This window comes from Bombus huntii, chromosome 16 (assembly GCF_024542735.1).
Source record: "Bombus huntii isolate Logan2020A chromosome 16, iyBomHunt1.1, whole genome shotgun sequence".
Classification (NCBI taxonomy): domain Eukaryota; kingdom Metazoa; phylum Arthropoda; class Insecta; order Hymenoptera; family Apidae; genus Bombus; species Bombus huntii.
In genome coordinates, this window is record NC_066253.1 from 8,834,805 (window position 1) to 8,851,285 (window position 16,481).

General features: G+C 40.8%; 2 protein-coding genes and 1 long non-coding RNA gene across 7 annotated transcripts in view; 1 reads left to right on the forward strand and 2 right to left on the reverse strand.

Moving 5' to 3' along the window:
- The window catches only part of LOC126874325 (uncharacterized), a 153,316-nt gene that overhangs the window by 108,477 nt on the left and 28,358 nt on the right, over nt 1-16,481 (forward strand). The gene's annotated exons all lie outside the window — the stretch shown is intronic.
- Nucleotides 2,932-16,481, reverse strand: part of LOC126874329 (uncharacterized) — a 42,077-nt gene continuing 28,527 nt past the window's right edge. For 3 of the 5 annotated variants that reach the window (XR_007692722.1, XR_007692717.1, XR_007692720.1), the window contains one exon: nt 9,616-9,764. Coding sequence is in view for 2 of the 5 variants with exons in the window: in XM_050636242.1 (XP_050492199.1) it covers nt 3,015-3,110; nt 9,730-9,764; nt 9,877-10,233; nt 10,312-10,360 (537 nt within the window). In the remaining 3 variants the exon portion in view is untranslated. Of the gene's footprint in view, nt 3,111-9,615; nt 9,765-9,876; nt 10,234-10,311; nt 10,385-10,457; nt 12,264-16,481 lie in introns of those variants that run through there. The other 2 variants (XM_050636240.1, XM_050636242.1) reach the window with 2 other exon arrangements.
- LOC126874346 (uncharacterized) lies at nt 7,852-9,497 on the reverse strand. Its single transcript, XR_007692758.1, has 2 exons — nt 8,377-9,497; nt 7,852-8,327 (listed from the first exon to the last, which is right to left on the reverse strand). It is a non-coding gene; the product is annotated as an uncharacterized LOC126874346 (long non-coding RNA).

The window sequence follows — 16,481 nt, forward strand, 5'->3', positions numbered from 1 at the left end:
AAATATAAGTATATATGAAGTCAAAAACTAATAGTCTAACGAATATATAAAACATACAATATTGTATTATTAAAGAAATAAAGGTTACATTGTCAGAAACATATATATATGTGTGCGCATTCTATCAAACAGTAATCTAAGATACATACTTAAAACTAGCCTACATTCCGGTAAAGAGTTATAAAATAAGAACTACATTACGAAACATGCATGTTTCTATATAAACATATAAATAATCTATTTTCTCAACTAAAACTACTACTAATAATCTACAAAAGAAATAGAACACACAACGCAACACTTGGGACTAAGCGACAATCTGTCGATAGGCCAAACGCTCAAAATAATTAACAGCGCAACGACTTGAGGAATTGCGTACAGAAATTCTATCATCAAACACAAATATGTAAACACACATTAAACACACAATAATCTAGAAACAAAACCTTCCATACTATGTTGTCACAATACAAAATATATATGTATATATGAAATCAAATGATTGACACATAACCTGAAATACACAACATTACATCGCTAAAGAATCTAAATGAAAATCACATTGCCAGAAATATATACATATATACGTGTGCGTGTGCGTGTTCTATCTTATTAAATGAAGTTAATATAAAATAAATAATTGACATTTCACTTCGTATGAATACTACACTGCCAGAAGAAATATGCATATGAATACGTATATATATATATACATATGTGTGTGTGCGTATGTTTTATATTATCGAACACTCTATAAAATAAACTACTCAAAACAATAAATAACGCAATCGAAGAATTACAAAACATTAGCCATATTGAAATGATACACAACATAAACATATATATATATATATATATACGTATATTCACACGAATAATACTATTGTCACTTTAAAACAATATTAATAAATAAATGTTCTAATTGCGGTAGAATAAGGAAAAACGAGCGGCAGACGGAAAATTACTTCGATATTAAACAAAATTAAAGACCCGTCACTATAACTTTGCTGATGACATTTATGAGCAGCCATGTTAGATTTACAGGCGTCACGGCTACAGGAATATTAAGGATTAATGGAAGTCAGGCGCGAGAAATAAATCATGAAAACACATTGTTAACACTTTTCTTTAATAAAATCTATGCGCAACTACAAATGTAATATATATATATATATATATATATATATATATATATATATATGTCGGATCACGATTCGAATTTTGGGCGCGCGACGACTCTTCATGTGGACTAGCCATCGTTTCACAAAGCCGAGATTTTATTTACACGTATATACAGGTCTATCACTAAGCTTAACAAATAATAAGTACGACTAATAATAAGTCTAACAAACACTAAGCCTAATGAATAATACGATCTACGAATAATTAAATTAAATAATACTATTAGCAATGTTTGAGTTCAAACGAATCCACGGTCACCGGGATAACTCCTTACTAAGCGAAACTAACTTAGACGCAAATGCGATCGTCGAAAATGCTCGATGTATCACTCTCCAAGGCAATCGCAAGAATGCCAGCCTCGTGGAGATTTTTCTCCCTGTACGATTGCATTTTGTTTTCTATACCCGTTTGGAGGCATCGAGAAGGTTCCAAACGCCGTTGCTAGGCACACTCGTTGGAAGCATCGAGAAAGTTCCAAACGCCGTTGCTAGGCAGTTTCTGCCTGGAGTTTTGATTACTAATACAATGTATGTCCCATTGCATCGGCACCTCCGAGGCAACATCACACGTGGCTCGGCCCGCTCTCGAGGCCGCATGCCGCCACAACCACATTTCTCGGAAAACACATACAACCACTCCAGACCTCCGTTAGATAAAACATCCATCCCGTGGCTACGTTCAGCGACCGATTGTCACCTCGAACCCAATCTCGCTTATTACAAATCTTAAGCAATTACAACTATAATAAAATCTAGGCTAAGGTACTAGAGGATGTTCCCAAAATTTCCAAGGAAAGGCTTTGGCTTTCCTTTCATCTCCGACATATATATATATATATATAATTAATTAAAAAGGGGGGAAATATAAGATTAAATAAAATACACATATATTTAACAAACATAAAATAGATAACCTAACACTATCACATTTAAAATATATATATGTCGGGTTTACATTAGAATTAGGGTTAGGGGCGTGAAACGAATCTTCGTTTGGGTTACACGTTGTCGTTATGCAATAGAGAAGACATTGACTAGTGCAAATACGATTATTATAGAACCGGACAAGTAACCGCGGTAGTTAGGTACTCGAGAAACTAATGACAATGATCCTAAGTTCAATAACGAATCCGCGGTCGACGGGATGATAGATGAACGCACTCACAAAATCTAATTCGGATGCGTAATACTCACTGGTCGTAAAGGGTTACTCCTTTCATCAGTGAGATCGCGAGCGAGAATGTCTTTCCCGCCCCGATGATGCCACAGAGGAAAACTATAATGGGATGTGTCTAAGGACACGAGATCATCGGATTCGTCGAGAAAAGCCTTCGTTCAGAATGTAAGGGAAATTGGCGTTGCTGCTAATTGGTCAATCTCCATATCGGTGGTTAGAAAAAGATGCTAGCCGCCCTCGAGGGAAAGTTGCTAGTGGGAGACGCCGCTCGTTGAAAAATATGTCTCCCCTATCTTCCCGTAGTTGGGACAAAGACTGTTTGTCTGTTTGAAGGACTTTAGTTGACTAAACCTTAAGATTTATAACGGGCCCTCGGGCTAGCCGAACATGTACTGCGAAGACGCATCGACATCTGGCAATCATCTTACTCGAAGAATAGGGTCTGCGTGTGGCGAGCCGCGGGACAGAAACCGTTGGAATGTTTACTGTCGCGTGTCGCCACGAATATTTCTTTTAAGGAGAGCTATAGAATTACTCCATACCTTTGTTAGACAAAGCGTTCATCCCGTGACCGCGGCTATGTTCGGCGACTGACTGCCGCCTCGAGCCCAAGCTCATTATCACAACTCTCGAACAATTACAATCGGATTGAATAACTACAATTGTTCAATTACAGCTATAGTAGACTCTAGGTTACAATGTTGCGGGATTATCCAAAATTCCAAAGGCTCCGGTGTTCTTTCATCTCCGACATATATATATGTCGGAGATAAGAGGACACCGGTTCCTTCCCTCTGATGCCTCGTGAAAATCCATAAAAACGTTGTAATTAAAATCTACAGTTGTAACTAAACGATTTACCGTCATTCTAACGAATTGTATTTGTTTGAGACTTGTGACAATGAGCTTGGGCTCAAGGCGACAATTAGTTCCCGAACGTGGCCGCGGTCAACGGGACGAACTCTCCATCTAACAAAGGCATTGAGTAATCCTATAGCTCTCCTTAAAAGAAAGATTTGTAGCGGCACGTGGCAGTGCCGCTACAAATCTTTCTTTTCCAACATTCCAACGGTTTCTGTCCCGTAGCTTGCCGCACGCAGATCCTATTCTCCGGGCAGGATGTTTACCAGATGTCGACGCGTCTCCACAGTACGTGATCGGCTAGCCCGAGGACCGTCATAAACACGAATATCTAGTTACCTAAAATCCTTCAACAGATACACAGTCTTTGTCCCAGTTACGGGAAGACAGGAGAGACCTATTTTCCACGAACGACGTCTCCCACTAGCAACCCTCCCTCAAGGGCAGCTAGCATCCTTTTCTAACTACCGATATGGAGATTGGCCAATTAGCAGCAACGTTAATTTCCCTTACTTTCCGAACGTAGGATGTCCCCGACGAATCCGATGATCTCGTGTCCTTAGACACACCCCGTCATAGTTTTCCTCTGGGGTATCACCGGGACGGAAAGTCATACTCTCTTGCGGTCTCATGGACAAAAAAAGGATTAACTCCTTACGGTCAGCGAATATTAACACAGAATCCGACTTAGATTTTTGCGAGTGCGTGCGACTACCGTCCCGTTGTCCGCAGATTCGTTATTGAACCTAGGATCATTGTCATTAGTTTCTCGAGTATCTAATTACCACGGTTACTTGTCCGGTTCTATGGTAATCGTATTTGCACTAGCCAATGTCTTCTCTATTGCATAACGACGACGTGTAATCCAAACGAAGATTCGCTTTACGCCCCTAACCCTAATTCTAATGTAAACCCGACATCAGAAGTGGGACCAGTGCCGGTTATAACAGTGCAAGACCTTACGACCATCGTGCGTGAGTTAATTCCGTTGCTAGTGCAAAAATCGAGTGTGGAACCTAACAATTTTTCGACTCCGCTGCATGGTGCGCAGCTACCAATCTGATTATGGAGGAAAATCCTTTACAAAGCAGTGCCCTGAATATAATTTCAATACCGAGTGTCGAATCGACTTCTACGTAGTGGAGGCGCCAAGTGGTAGATCAAGCCTTCCGGGCGAGTCGTTTCCATTTTACCCCGATTTCAGAGCCGAGTGTTCGCTAATTAAAGAATCCGTAGTCTTGAGAATTTCTGGCAAAAGAACGATTGATATAGTAGTAATACAAGGAATAAGAAATATTGGTACTAAACGTATCGCTCAAATCTTATCCGTTGCAGGTGTCGGCGGGTAGAGATAAACTTTTCACGTTCTCGCTGATAGTTATTTAACAATACAATATCGCGATTGCTCGTTCAATTTTAAGCCAAGATTTTGACGTAATATTACACAAAATAGCCTCGCTATGTGCAAAACAAAATAATTAATGCCTGTAATAAAACCGCCGAAAACGAGATCGATGTTAATGAAGTTGACAATGAGGTACGTGGTAGTGATAAGGGTAGATTAATCTTTCTTTTCGAAAATTCAGAGATTCATCCGTTACGGGTTCCCTACGTACTCGTACAAAAAAATACAGACCAGTTAGAAGTACAATTAATTGATCCTGACATCGCCGTACAAGGAGTCCTAATAAACTTCGCGAGCGTGGAATAGTACGTGAGAGAACAAGCGATTTAATTACAGCCAAAAATCATAAAGCCTAGTAATTCACCGTTCGCGAGCCCTGCGTTACTCGTGAAGACGAACAATGGTTCAGATAGATGATAGGTAGATTTTCGAGAACTAAATAAATACACGGTCGCGGATCGGTATCGTTTACCCCTCATTGCGGATCAAGTCGCGAGATTGCAAAAGCGAGATATTTTATTATTCTGGACATGGCCGGTGGGTTTCTCCAAACCCCTATTCATCCTAATTCTAGGAAGTATACAGCCTTGATTACCCTCGATGATCAATTTGGATAATAAGTTGTTGTTTTCTTCGAATTCTTTTGTGCCTTTGTTCGATCCATTCGATGTCCTTTATTTGCATAACATAAGTGCGTGCGCGTTTAATGTTTCTTCCGGAAGTCATTTTCGGGACGGCGATACTATGCTGACTCCGTCGAAAATGGGATTCTTATATTTTCGGACAACCCTAATAATTTTTGCAACTCATACTTGTCTAAATATTCTAATATTTATGTTCTTCCTTGCTACCATTTTGTAAACCATCAAAGCGTTTACTACGGAAATCCTCAGGAGTAGTGGCATGCCAAGTCTTCTGTAGCATTTGACCCTTTTTAATTATGGTGACATAAGAAATCATTTGGTCGAAGTGATCTGTACTACACTTTCCTTCATTGTATTCAGCAGCGGCTGCTGACTTCGATGTTGCGAACAAACAAAACGAGAGATCATTCTTGAGATTCCTTTGAAAACACGTATAACAGCCGACGTGCCATTCGTACGTTGTCATCTATTTGGACGATGTCCTAATTATTGCCGACGCGATAGATCAAGCCCTAACAGGATTGCACACCGTACTAGATACCCTTGTAAAAGCCGGATTCTCCTTTAACTTTGCAAAATGTTCTTTTCTAAAGGCATCGGTACTCTATTTGGAATATGTAATTTACGACCTAGAAGTTTGTCCCAACCCGGGTATAATGCACGCCTTGAGTTCTTTACCTGCGTCAACGACCGTCACACAGCTTAGGCAGTTCATAGGTTTAGCCTTTTATTTCCGAAAATTCGTCCCTAAATTTTCACGGGTAATGAAACCCTTGTATGCGCTTACTTCCGATAGAACTTTATATCGACGCTAGTCCGGATGAATATGAGGTTATTTTAATGCACAAGATTGAAGGTAAAAATAGAGTAATAGAATATTACAGTATACGAAGTAGCCCTGCGGAATCTAGGTATCATTCTTACGAACTAGAAAAGTTAACAGTTGTGAACGCCGTCAAGCATTTCCGTCATTATCTCCACGGACGAGAATTTCTTGTCGTCTCCGATTGTAACCCTTTGAAGGCATCCAGTAGTAAGGTAAATTTAGATGACAGGGTTTACAGATGGTGGGCTTACTTACAAACTTTTACTTTTGACATTCTGTACCGGGAGGGTAAACGAATGGCCCACGTAAATTTTGTCTCGCGAAATCCCGTAGACTTGGATCACCTTACGATCAACGAAGTCGTAGAGAAGGAAATCAATCTGACCGAAATCTCCGAAGACTGGCTATTAGTGGAATAATGTCGCGACTCCCAAATTTCTGGGATCGTCAATAAATTGCAGAACGAGGAGCTCACGGGAGATATCGCGAATACGTATGTAGTATCGTGGACGAAAAGCCTAAGAGATATCGGGCGAACCATGAACAATGTCGCGAGAGCCGAGGCGCCGTCGGGTCCATCAATGTGTCATCGGTCTTTTCAAGTGCATAGTTTCGTAGAAAAGACCTACGTGACCCTGGCTACGAGCGTCTGCAGAACACGTGTGCCTAGAAAAGACAATAGTATGCGACAATGGCCAGAGAGTCAGTCGAGGAGCAGAGTGCGAGTCGAGAAACAGAGTTTGCGAGTGGCGTTGCCGAGAGAGTGTTGATTGCATTTTTGTGAAAGTCGGGTCGTTATTTAGTTGTGCTGTTTTCTGTACGTTTGGTATGAATAGTTCAGGTTGAACAACAATCGTCTTTTTCTGTCCGATTAACATCTGTATCATCCATTCCTTGTAAATACATTATATCACGATATTACACGTATGAATTACGGTCCGGTACCCCTCATCGTAATATACAGAGAAAAGGCAGAACTCTCTGCTTGTCCATTGTCCCCGGAGGTTTAGGTGGTCTGTTATTGACCATGCGCAACAGTCAATTATGCACTTAGGGTTGGGATAAAACGCTTGAGAAACTGTGCGAGTGTCACTGGTTCGAAGGAATGGCGGAGTATGTTCGCGAATTCGTAGAGAACTGTCACGCTTGTCAAGTTTCGAAGGCCAGTTCAGGTAAAATACAAGCTGAATTACATCCTATACCTAAGACCAGCATACCTTGGCATACAGTTCACGTGGACATAACGGGCAAACTAAGCGCTAAAAGTGGTTCGAAAGGATATGTCATTGTTTTGGCCGACGTCTTCACTAAATTCGCATATCTGCATCATACTCGTAAAGTAGATTTCCCTTAGTACCGCTAAAGCACTTAAGTACTATATTTTTATTCGGCAGTCCTTGCCGGATGATAGCGGGTCAAGAGAGGTGTCCTAACGGGTAAATAGTTCCGAGATTTTTGCCAAGATAGGAACATTAAACTCCACTTAATAGCAACCGGTGCTAGTAGGACCAATGGACAGGTAGAGCATACTATGAGTACGCTAAAAAATATGTTCACGATGGTAGAAACGACCGGGCGGTCTTGACAAGACGCGATCGGGGAAATACAATTGGCTTTAAATTGCACCACCAACCGTGTAACGAAATCAAGCCCGTTAGAACTGCTGATCGGTAAAGCAGCAAGGCCATACGGCTTGATGCTACCCGATAATACAGAGGAAAAGACAATAGATATCTCCGATGTAAGGCGCCAAGCCAATAAAAAAAAAAAAAAAAAAAAAAAATATAGAGGCTAGTGTCAAGTACGACAAGGTTAGATTTGATAAAACCAAGGCGAAAGTGGTTAGGTTCAACCTCGGTGATTTTGTGCTACGGAAAATTGAAGAGAGAAACCAATGTAAACTAGATCCGAAATTTAAGGGTCCATTTAGGATAGCAGAGATTTTGGAGGGGGACCAATATATTCTAAAACCGTTAGACGGCAAACGTTCTTACAAGTATAGTCACGACAGGTTGAGGAGAATGCCAGATAGTCGCATTCCTGCGGATTTGGACGTTGTTAGTGGTGGCGAGGACAGTGATCCGAGCGATATGAGTACCCCGACCCCCGAGGGTCATTAACGCAACGCCAGGAAGCTGAAGCGGTCGTGTATTCACATGCACCACCAGCGGCAACGCCAGGAAGCTGAAGCGGTCGTGTATTCACATGCACCACCAGCGGCAACGCCATGAAGCTGAAGCGGTCGTGTACTCGCACGCACAGCCACCTGCAATGTTACGAACCTCAATCGGTCGTATGTTCGCACGCACCACCAGTGTAACTCTGTGCGGTCGTGCGATCTACAAAATCAAGATTCATCTGGGTGCAAATCGCAAATAGTCCGTCACGCCACTACGACCCGACTGATAAACCACAGGATGCAACTAATATTTCGAATACGAATCATAATGTTAATAATTCTGTCCTTTTATTTTTGTTACCGAAACCTCGAGCAAAATCCTGTTGTCGAACTGGACCCTTGGTTTATTTGACATTTGATTAAGTTGTAACTAATGTTGATTGTACCAAATTTAATGTTAGGAATACCCAATATTTTAACTACACCCGAGGACGTGTGATAGTCAGGATGGCCGTGTCGGAGATAAGAGGACACCGGTGCCTTCCCTCTGAAACCTCGGGAAAATCCATAAAAACGTTGTAATTAAAATCTACAGTTGTAACTAAACGATTTGCCGTCATTCTAACCAATTGTATTTGTTTGAGACTTGTAACAATGAGCTTGAGCTCAAGGCGACAATTAGTCGCCGAACGTGGCCGCGGTCAACGGGACGAACTCTCCATCTAACAAAGGCATTGATTAATCCTATAGCTCTCCTTAAAAGAAAGATTTGTAGCGGCACGTGGCAGTAAACATTCCAACGGTTTCTGTCCCGTAGCTTGCCACACGCAGATCCTATTCTCCGGGCAGGTTGTTTACCAGATGTCGACGCGTCTCCACAGTACGTGATCGGCTAGCCCGAGGACCGTCATAAACACTAATATCTAGTTACCTAAAATCCTTCAACAGATACACAGTCTTTGTCCCAGTTACGGGAAGACAGGAGAGACCTATTTTCCACGAACGACGTCTCCCACTAGCAACCCTCCCTCAAGGGCAGCTAGCATCCTTTTCTAACTACCGATATGGAGATTGGCCAATTAGCAGCAACGTTAATTTCCCTTACTTTCCGAACGTAGGATGTCCCCGACGAATCCGATGATCTCGTGTCCTTAGACACACCCCGTCATAGTTTTCCTCTGGGGTATCACCGGGACGGAAAGTCATTCTCTCTTGCGGTCTCATGGACAAAAAAAGGATTAACTCCTTACGATCAGCGAATATTAACACAGAATCCGACTTAGATTTTTGCGAGTGCGTGCGACTACCGTCCCGTTGTCCGCAGATTCGTTATTGAACCTAGGATCATTGTCATTAGTTTCTCGAGTATCTAATTACCACGGTTACTTGTCCGGTTCTATGGTAATCGTATTTGCACTAGACAATGTCTTCTCTATTGCATAACGACGACGTGTAGTCCAAACGAAGATTCGCTTTACGCCCCTAACCCTAATTCTAATGTAAACCCGACATATATATATATATATATATTGAACACAAAACAAAATACATCTAAAAATTAATAATAATAAGGAACATCAAGCAGCGAACCAACGAAAGTGAAGCAGCTACACTAAATCAAAATCGTAGCAAGGAGCTCCGGGACAAAGTTCGCTGAACTCACGCATACACCAATAACGCACAACAGGGGAAATTCCCTTTCTCCCAGAAGCATGGTGACGAAGATGTGCCTCCAAAACCTCTTCGGGAATTTCATTTGCAAAACGAACTTTCACACAACGATCGGTATCAACGATTTCAACCAGAGGGGGTTCCCACTCCAATACGACGGTCTCTGCATCGAAGAAACTCTCATCAAAAGTAACCAAATCGTCAAAGCTCAATTTCGACACGGCCTCGGCACCAATGTTGAATAGTTCCTCCAACCACTCTGATACTTGTGGTTTATCACAGGGCCGCATGCGTTTGTTGGGTCTTCCCGAGTCGCCCATGGGTTCTTCGGAATCCCTCTTTCGCTTGCGCTGAAAACAATACAGTATATTTTAAATAAAACGAAACAGGACGAATCAAGCGGACTAAAAACAATACTAAATACGTAGCAGGGAAGTCTGGATAGGAACCTCTGATGAAAATGACTCCGCAAACATTGTTCGAACGTCGATCACCGAAGCCTAGGGAAATAACAAAAAGGAAAAACGATCAAAATCACAAAAACAACCATAATATGCAAATATCTAAACTTACGCAAAACAACTCGAAGGAGGAGGTCCTTGTTATGGGAGAGCAGCGGAGTTGCGCGTGTTGCCCGAGCAAACACTGAAATGATAATGATGCTGCAGCCACCAGCCCTTCCACGCGCCGAAGAAACACCGGTAATTCCCACGGTACAGCACGTGGAAGTCTCTCGCGGAAAGGACTAGATCAGCGTGGAATGCTTCAAATCTCCTAGACGCTAGCTCAGCAGAAACACAGGACCGATAAAAACTAAGTCGAAATACGGAATTTACATTTTGTCACGTACGATTCCAAGAAACCCAAACTGCAACATCCCGATTCCCACGGAAACGTACCCCCAGCGGACCACCACCCCGTGGGGGATGGCATTATAAATAAGCGAAGCAACTTAGAGCAGTGTCCATTCTTCTTGTGTTCATTATAATTTGCGTTCATTCGTATTTTCGCTCATTAATATTCTGGTGAACATTCTTATTACGGCTCATTATTTTCGTTCATTCTTCTTGCGTTCATTTTATAATTTGTGTTCAATGTTATTACGGATCATTCGTATTACGTTCTTTATTGCGCTCATCATTGCGTTTAGAAATTTTGTATAATATTTTGCGTTTTTAGTTTTTTTTTAGTCTTTAGTTTTTCGGTAAAGAAAAGAGAGTCGCGATTAAGTAAAAGAAAATTTTATCTTTGAAGTCCTCATTTCATCGCTTAGACAAAGCGCGCATTGTAATTGCGGTATTAATCCAGTTAGTAAATTGTTCAGTCTGTATTAAAATAGATAAATAAAGTAAGAGTTGATAGTAAACTATATTCGAGTTCAAATAATAAACCCAACAAAAACTTCGACGACCACCGGAGCAGCTGAGGTAATGGCACCAGACAGCACCTACTCCTCAAGGTAAGAAAATTAATTTTGAAAATTTCCTTCTTCTCTGATAATCTCGTTGCCCACGAGAATCGAATTAGAATTTCCTATCATCGATCTCGTTTTATTCTCGTGAACGGTTTTGAAGATAGAATCATTGTTTAAACTTTAAACAAAGGAGTTGTCCGCTGTGTCGGCTTGTGCGAACGGTGTTTTCAGCTACTGAAACATCCACTGATCTTCGCATTCCTCCTCCCATTGTTGGTAAAATATTACCCGTCTTTGGGCAAGGCTTGCGAAATCACACAAGTCCCACACAGAGAGGATCGTTAGAATCATCCTCGATTATTAAACTCAAAAGGCAAGAAAATCGTGGTAACAGAATCCATCGTAGTAAATGAATTGAGTTTCGGTTCTAACGGCAAATTACTACAGCGAAATTAAAAGAGAAGAAGAAGTCAAACGTAAAAATAAATTTATATAAAACAACGAAAATCTCACATTCCTATCCAATCCAGCAACGCTAAAATATATATATCCAGTTAATAAAATATATATATATATAATAACTTAAGCAATTCTACGTCCAAATAAAAATCCGTTCAACGAGGAAAAATATTTATTGTACCCAGCTTTAATCCTCTCCCGTGCCAGTATCCCTGCGCATAGCAGGTTAGCCGAAAAGTGGAATTCGTTTACCAGTTGCATCAAGCGTCAGTCAACGCTACCCATCAAACGTAAAAGAAAATAATCAAAATAAAATATTTTGAAATAGTCCTTAGACTATTTCTGGTGGCAGCAACTACCATATTAATTAGAAATCTAAATCAGTATTAAATACACAATAATATCATTTCAATTTATTTCCTTTCCGATTAAATTCAAACTCAAACACAAAAAAAAAAAAAAAAATTTTCAGTAAAATTTAAACTTAAGATTTGATCGATTTAAACAAATAGATACGTAACATTAGAGTAGTTAAATTTTTGGTGGCAGCGGTGGGATCCGCTTCACGGAGGATTAAAGTTGGTTTAAACAGTTCGATACGCTCCATAGAAGATTAAAGTTGTCACGATTGTCAATAAAATATATATTTAAGAAACAATGGCGACTGTAGTGGAATCGTTGGACGAAGAAATGGTTTTGACATGTCAGAAAAGCTTAAAGCATGGGATGCGAACTTTCGCGATGTGAGTGCAAAACTCGCCGAACTACAAAGCGGCTTATTCGAACTTAAAACAAAACAGGAACCTAAAACACCCGTATCGCCGCCGACAACGCAACAAGAAACGGTCCAGACGAGTGGACATACCCAGCCAATTAAGCTAAAAGACGCGATCGAATCGGTGCCAGTGTTTGACGGATATCGACCATCGGTATTCCACTTTTTAAGAGCTTGTGAGCGCGCGCGAAATATGATTCCCAGATATCAAGAACCTCAATTAGTAAAATTGTTAGTAAATAAGCTTCGTGGAAACGCGTTCCTCGCCATCGAAGACACGGAATTAATGAGTTTAAACGATTTCGGAAACAAATTAAAGCATCTATTCGGCCCAAAGAAATCTCTTAACGAATATAAAGGGGAATTAGGAACGATATTTCAACGACCCGGGGAAGACATATTAGATTATATGGATCACGTTAGAAATCTTAGATTGGCAATAATGTATGGAGAAAGAGGCGACTACGGCATCATATCCCCCGATATCCAAGATACTATAGATTGGGAAACGAGAGAAGCTTTCGTTAAAGGACTTCCGAACGAGGTATATGTGCGAGTAAAAATAGCAGGGTACCATACTTTAGAAGATGCGTATCGCCAAGCCGTCAAAGCAACGCACGAATTGAGACAAATAACCGATAGAACGCGACCCCATCGACCGACACCCTCGAACTATTACAGACGCGACAACGCACGTCCTTCGAACACTAACAACAATATCAGAAACAACCGCCAAGATCGAAGATCGGTACCCCCATCGCAGAATTTTTCGAATACTACTAGACAAAATATCACGTGTAATTATTGTAAAAAACCCGGGCATTTAGTGAAGGACTGTTACAAATTTAAAGCCCGAGTAGATGCCGGATTAATCGTACCCTATGCTTCGAGACCATCGGGAAACCAAACACGTCCTTCGGGAGAATGGGGCGAGCCACGAAGGAACGATACGCCGAATCGCTCAAGAGTACAGGCGGCAACCAGGCGACCGGCGCCGACGGCAACAAACAGAACAAGAGCAGCCACCCCCGCGAGATCGACTCCACCACCCATAACAAGAGACAGAGCGAACGCAATGCCGACCATAAGATCGAACGAACAACCACTAAATACTGTGGGAGAGTCATCCCACAACCAAACAAGGTCACAGACAGAGAATCCAGAATCTCAAGACAAAAGGGAAAGAGTGAAGCACAAGCAACCGGCGAAGGAAAATCATCAGGAGTTGAATTCAGATTCGGAAGGCGACCTCTCCGAATTATTTCAGTAAAATTTAACGATTCCCCAACGACCCCAACTGCACGAATAGTTTCCCCAAATCTAAAAACTAAGACGAGTTTATTATTAGACTCTGGATCGGAAATCAATATTATCAAGAAACCTGCTTTACCCGATTCAGCCATCATCGACGAAAAGGAATCAATCGAAGTGCGAGGAATTACGGCAACGAGCCTGGTCTCCCTAGGGCAGACGGTAATACAGGTTGCGGGCCATCCGGTTATTTTTCATGTAGTCGATGATTCATTGCTAATCGATCAAGACGGAATCCTAGGATCCGAATTTTTTGCAGGTTGTAAAGCTCGTTTAGATTATGAGGAAAAACACATCAAATGGGGAAATATTTATATTCCCTTCGATGCTAAAGAAAAAATAATTATACCGAAGCGAAGTTCAGTAACGTGTTCAATTAATATCGCTAATCCAGAGATAAAAGAGGGATTTATTCCAAGAATCGAGCCGAACAAGGGAATCTATTTTGGTAATGTAGTTGTGAGGAATCATAAAGGAAAAGGTTATATAAGAGTAATAAATACTACTTCAAGAGATTACGAATTTACAACACCGACGATGGTAATTAAGGAATTTGAAAATCCCTCCCCGCTTCCTAGGACAGCGTGTAATACAGTTCTAAAATCGAAGGAAAGTAGATACGAAAAAATAAATGAGTTACTACGACTCGAACACTTGAACGAAGAAGAAAAGGAAAATGTTAAAAGGTTGATTCGTAATAATCAAGATAGATTTCATATTCCAGGAGATACAAGCAACTGAAGTTCTAGAACATAGAATAATTACAACGGATAATATACCAATTAATACTAAACAGTATCGATATCCACCAATACATCGAGAAGAGATAAATCGACAGATTCAAGAATTACTAGATACGGACGTAGTGGAACCATCAATATCTCCATATAACTCCCCGTTATGGAATGTGCCGAAAAAACCCGATTCGCAAGGAAATAAACGCTGGAGATTAGTTATCGATTATAGAAAATTGAACGATAAAACGATTGGCGATGCCTTCCCACTACCCAACATTACAGAAATATTGGATCAATTAGGAAGTGCAAAATATTTTTCCACGTTTGACTTAGCATCAGGTTTTCACCAGATCCGTATGTCACAGGAAGATGCCCACAAAATGGCATTTTCGACACCATACGGACATTTTCAATTCAAAAGAATGCCCTTTGGATTAAAAAATGCCCCAGCAACATTTCAACGTTTGATGAACTCGGTATTATCTGGTCTGCAAGGAATAGAACTATTCGTCTATCTGGATGACATAGTGATTTATTCCAGGTCTCTCCAAGAACACGAAATTAAATTTAATAAATTAATGGAAAGACTGAGGAAAGCTAAATTACGATTACAACCTGATAAGTGCGAATTTTTACGACACGAGGTGAGTTATTTAGGACATATAATTAGTGAGGATGGCGTGAAACCCGACCCAAAGAAAGTCGAAGCCGTATCAAAATTTCCACGACCAAAGAAGGCGAAAAATATCAAACAATTTCTGGGACTAGCAGGATATTACAGAAGATTTATACCCCGATTTCTCCAAGGTCGCGAAACCATTGACACAACTATTAAAGAAAGACACTCCCTTTAAATGGACAGAAAATCAAGAAAATGCATTTAATAATTTAAAGACAGCGTTAATGACGATACCCATTCTACAATATCCAGACTTTTCTAAACCCTTTAACCTTACCACAGACGCATCAGGATATGCAATAAGCGGTGTACTGAGTCAAGGGCCAATCGGAAAGGATTTGCCGATTGCGTATGCCTCAAGACTATTAAATTCCGCCGAACAAAACTACTCTACCATAGAAAAGGAGCGTCTGGCAATTGTTTACAGCGCAATGCACTTCCGACCGTATCTTTACGGAAGAAAGTTTACCATCGTAACCGATCATAAACCTTTAGTGTGGATGCATTCTATCAAAGATCCTACTTCCAGAATTTGGAAATGGAATTTAAAATTATCGGACTTTGAATTTGATATTGTATACAAAGAAGGCAGGGCGAACGCAAACGCAGACGCATTATCTAGGAACCCTCCGGAAGTTTGTTTACCAATCAGAAAGAGAGAGGAAGTCTCACCGATTCGCTATCCTGTCTCAAAAAGATTCGAAATAGATACGTCAACGGAAGACTCTCCCATATTCGAAGCTAAACCACGCGTCTTGCCTCAATCCACTGATCTTACAAAACAAGGAAAAATTTCTACTCGAAAGCATCTTACACTGGAAGAAACACCCGTAAAATATTTTGACGAAGCGCTAACCGAGCTCGATGTAAACACAAATAGAGAAATAACTGATCAAGGAAAAAGGCGCATGGACACAACAGGCGAAGAAGAACCCTCCGCCGTAATTCCAGAACTAACTCCACAACGAGAAAAGGATACGCATGTCTCAAAAAGATTTAAGCTGGATACGTCAACCGAAGATTCTCCCATATTCGAAGCTAAACCACACGTCTTGCCTCAATCCAGTGATTCTAAAAATCAAGGAAAGGGTTTTACCCGAAAACATTTTACAATAGAAGAAACCCCTATAAAATATTTAGACCAAGCATTAGCAGAAACCGATGTAAGTACAGATAGAGAAATAACCAATCGAGAAAAAGAAGACACGGATACAACAAGCGA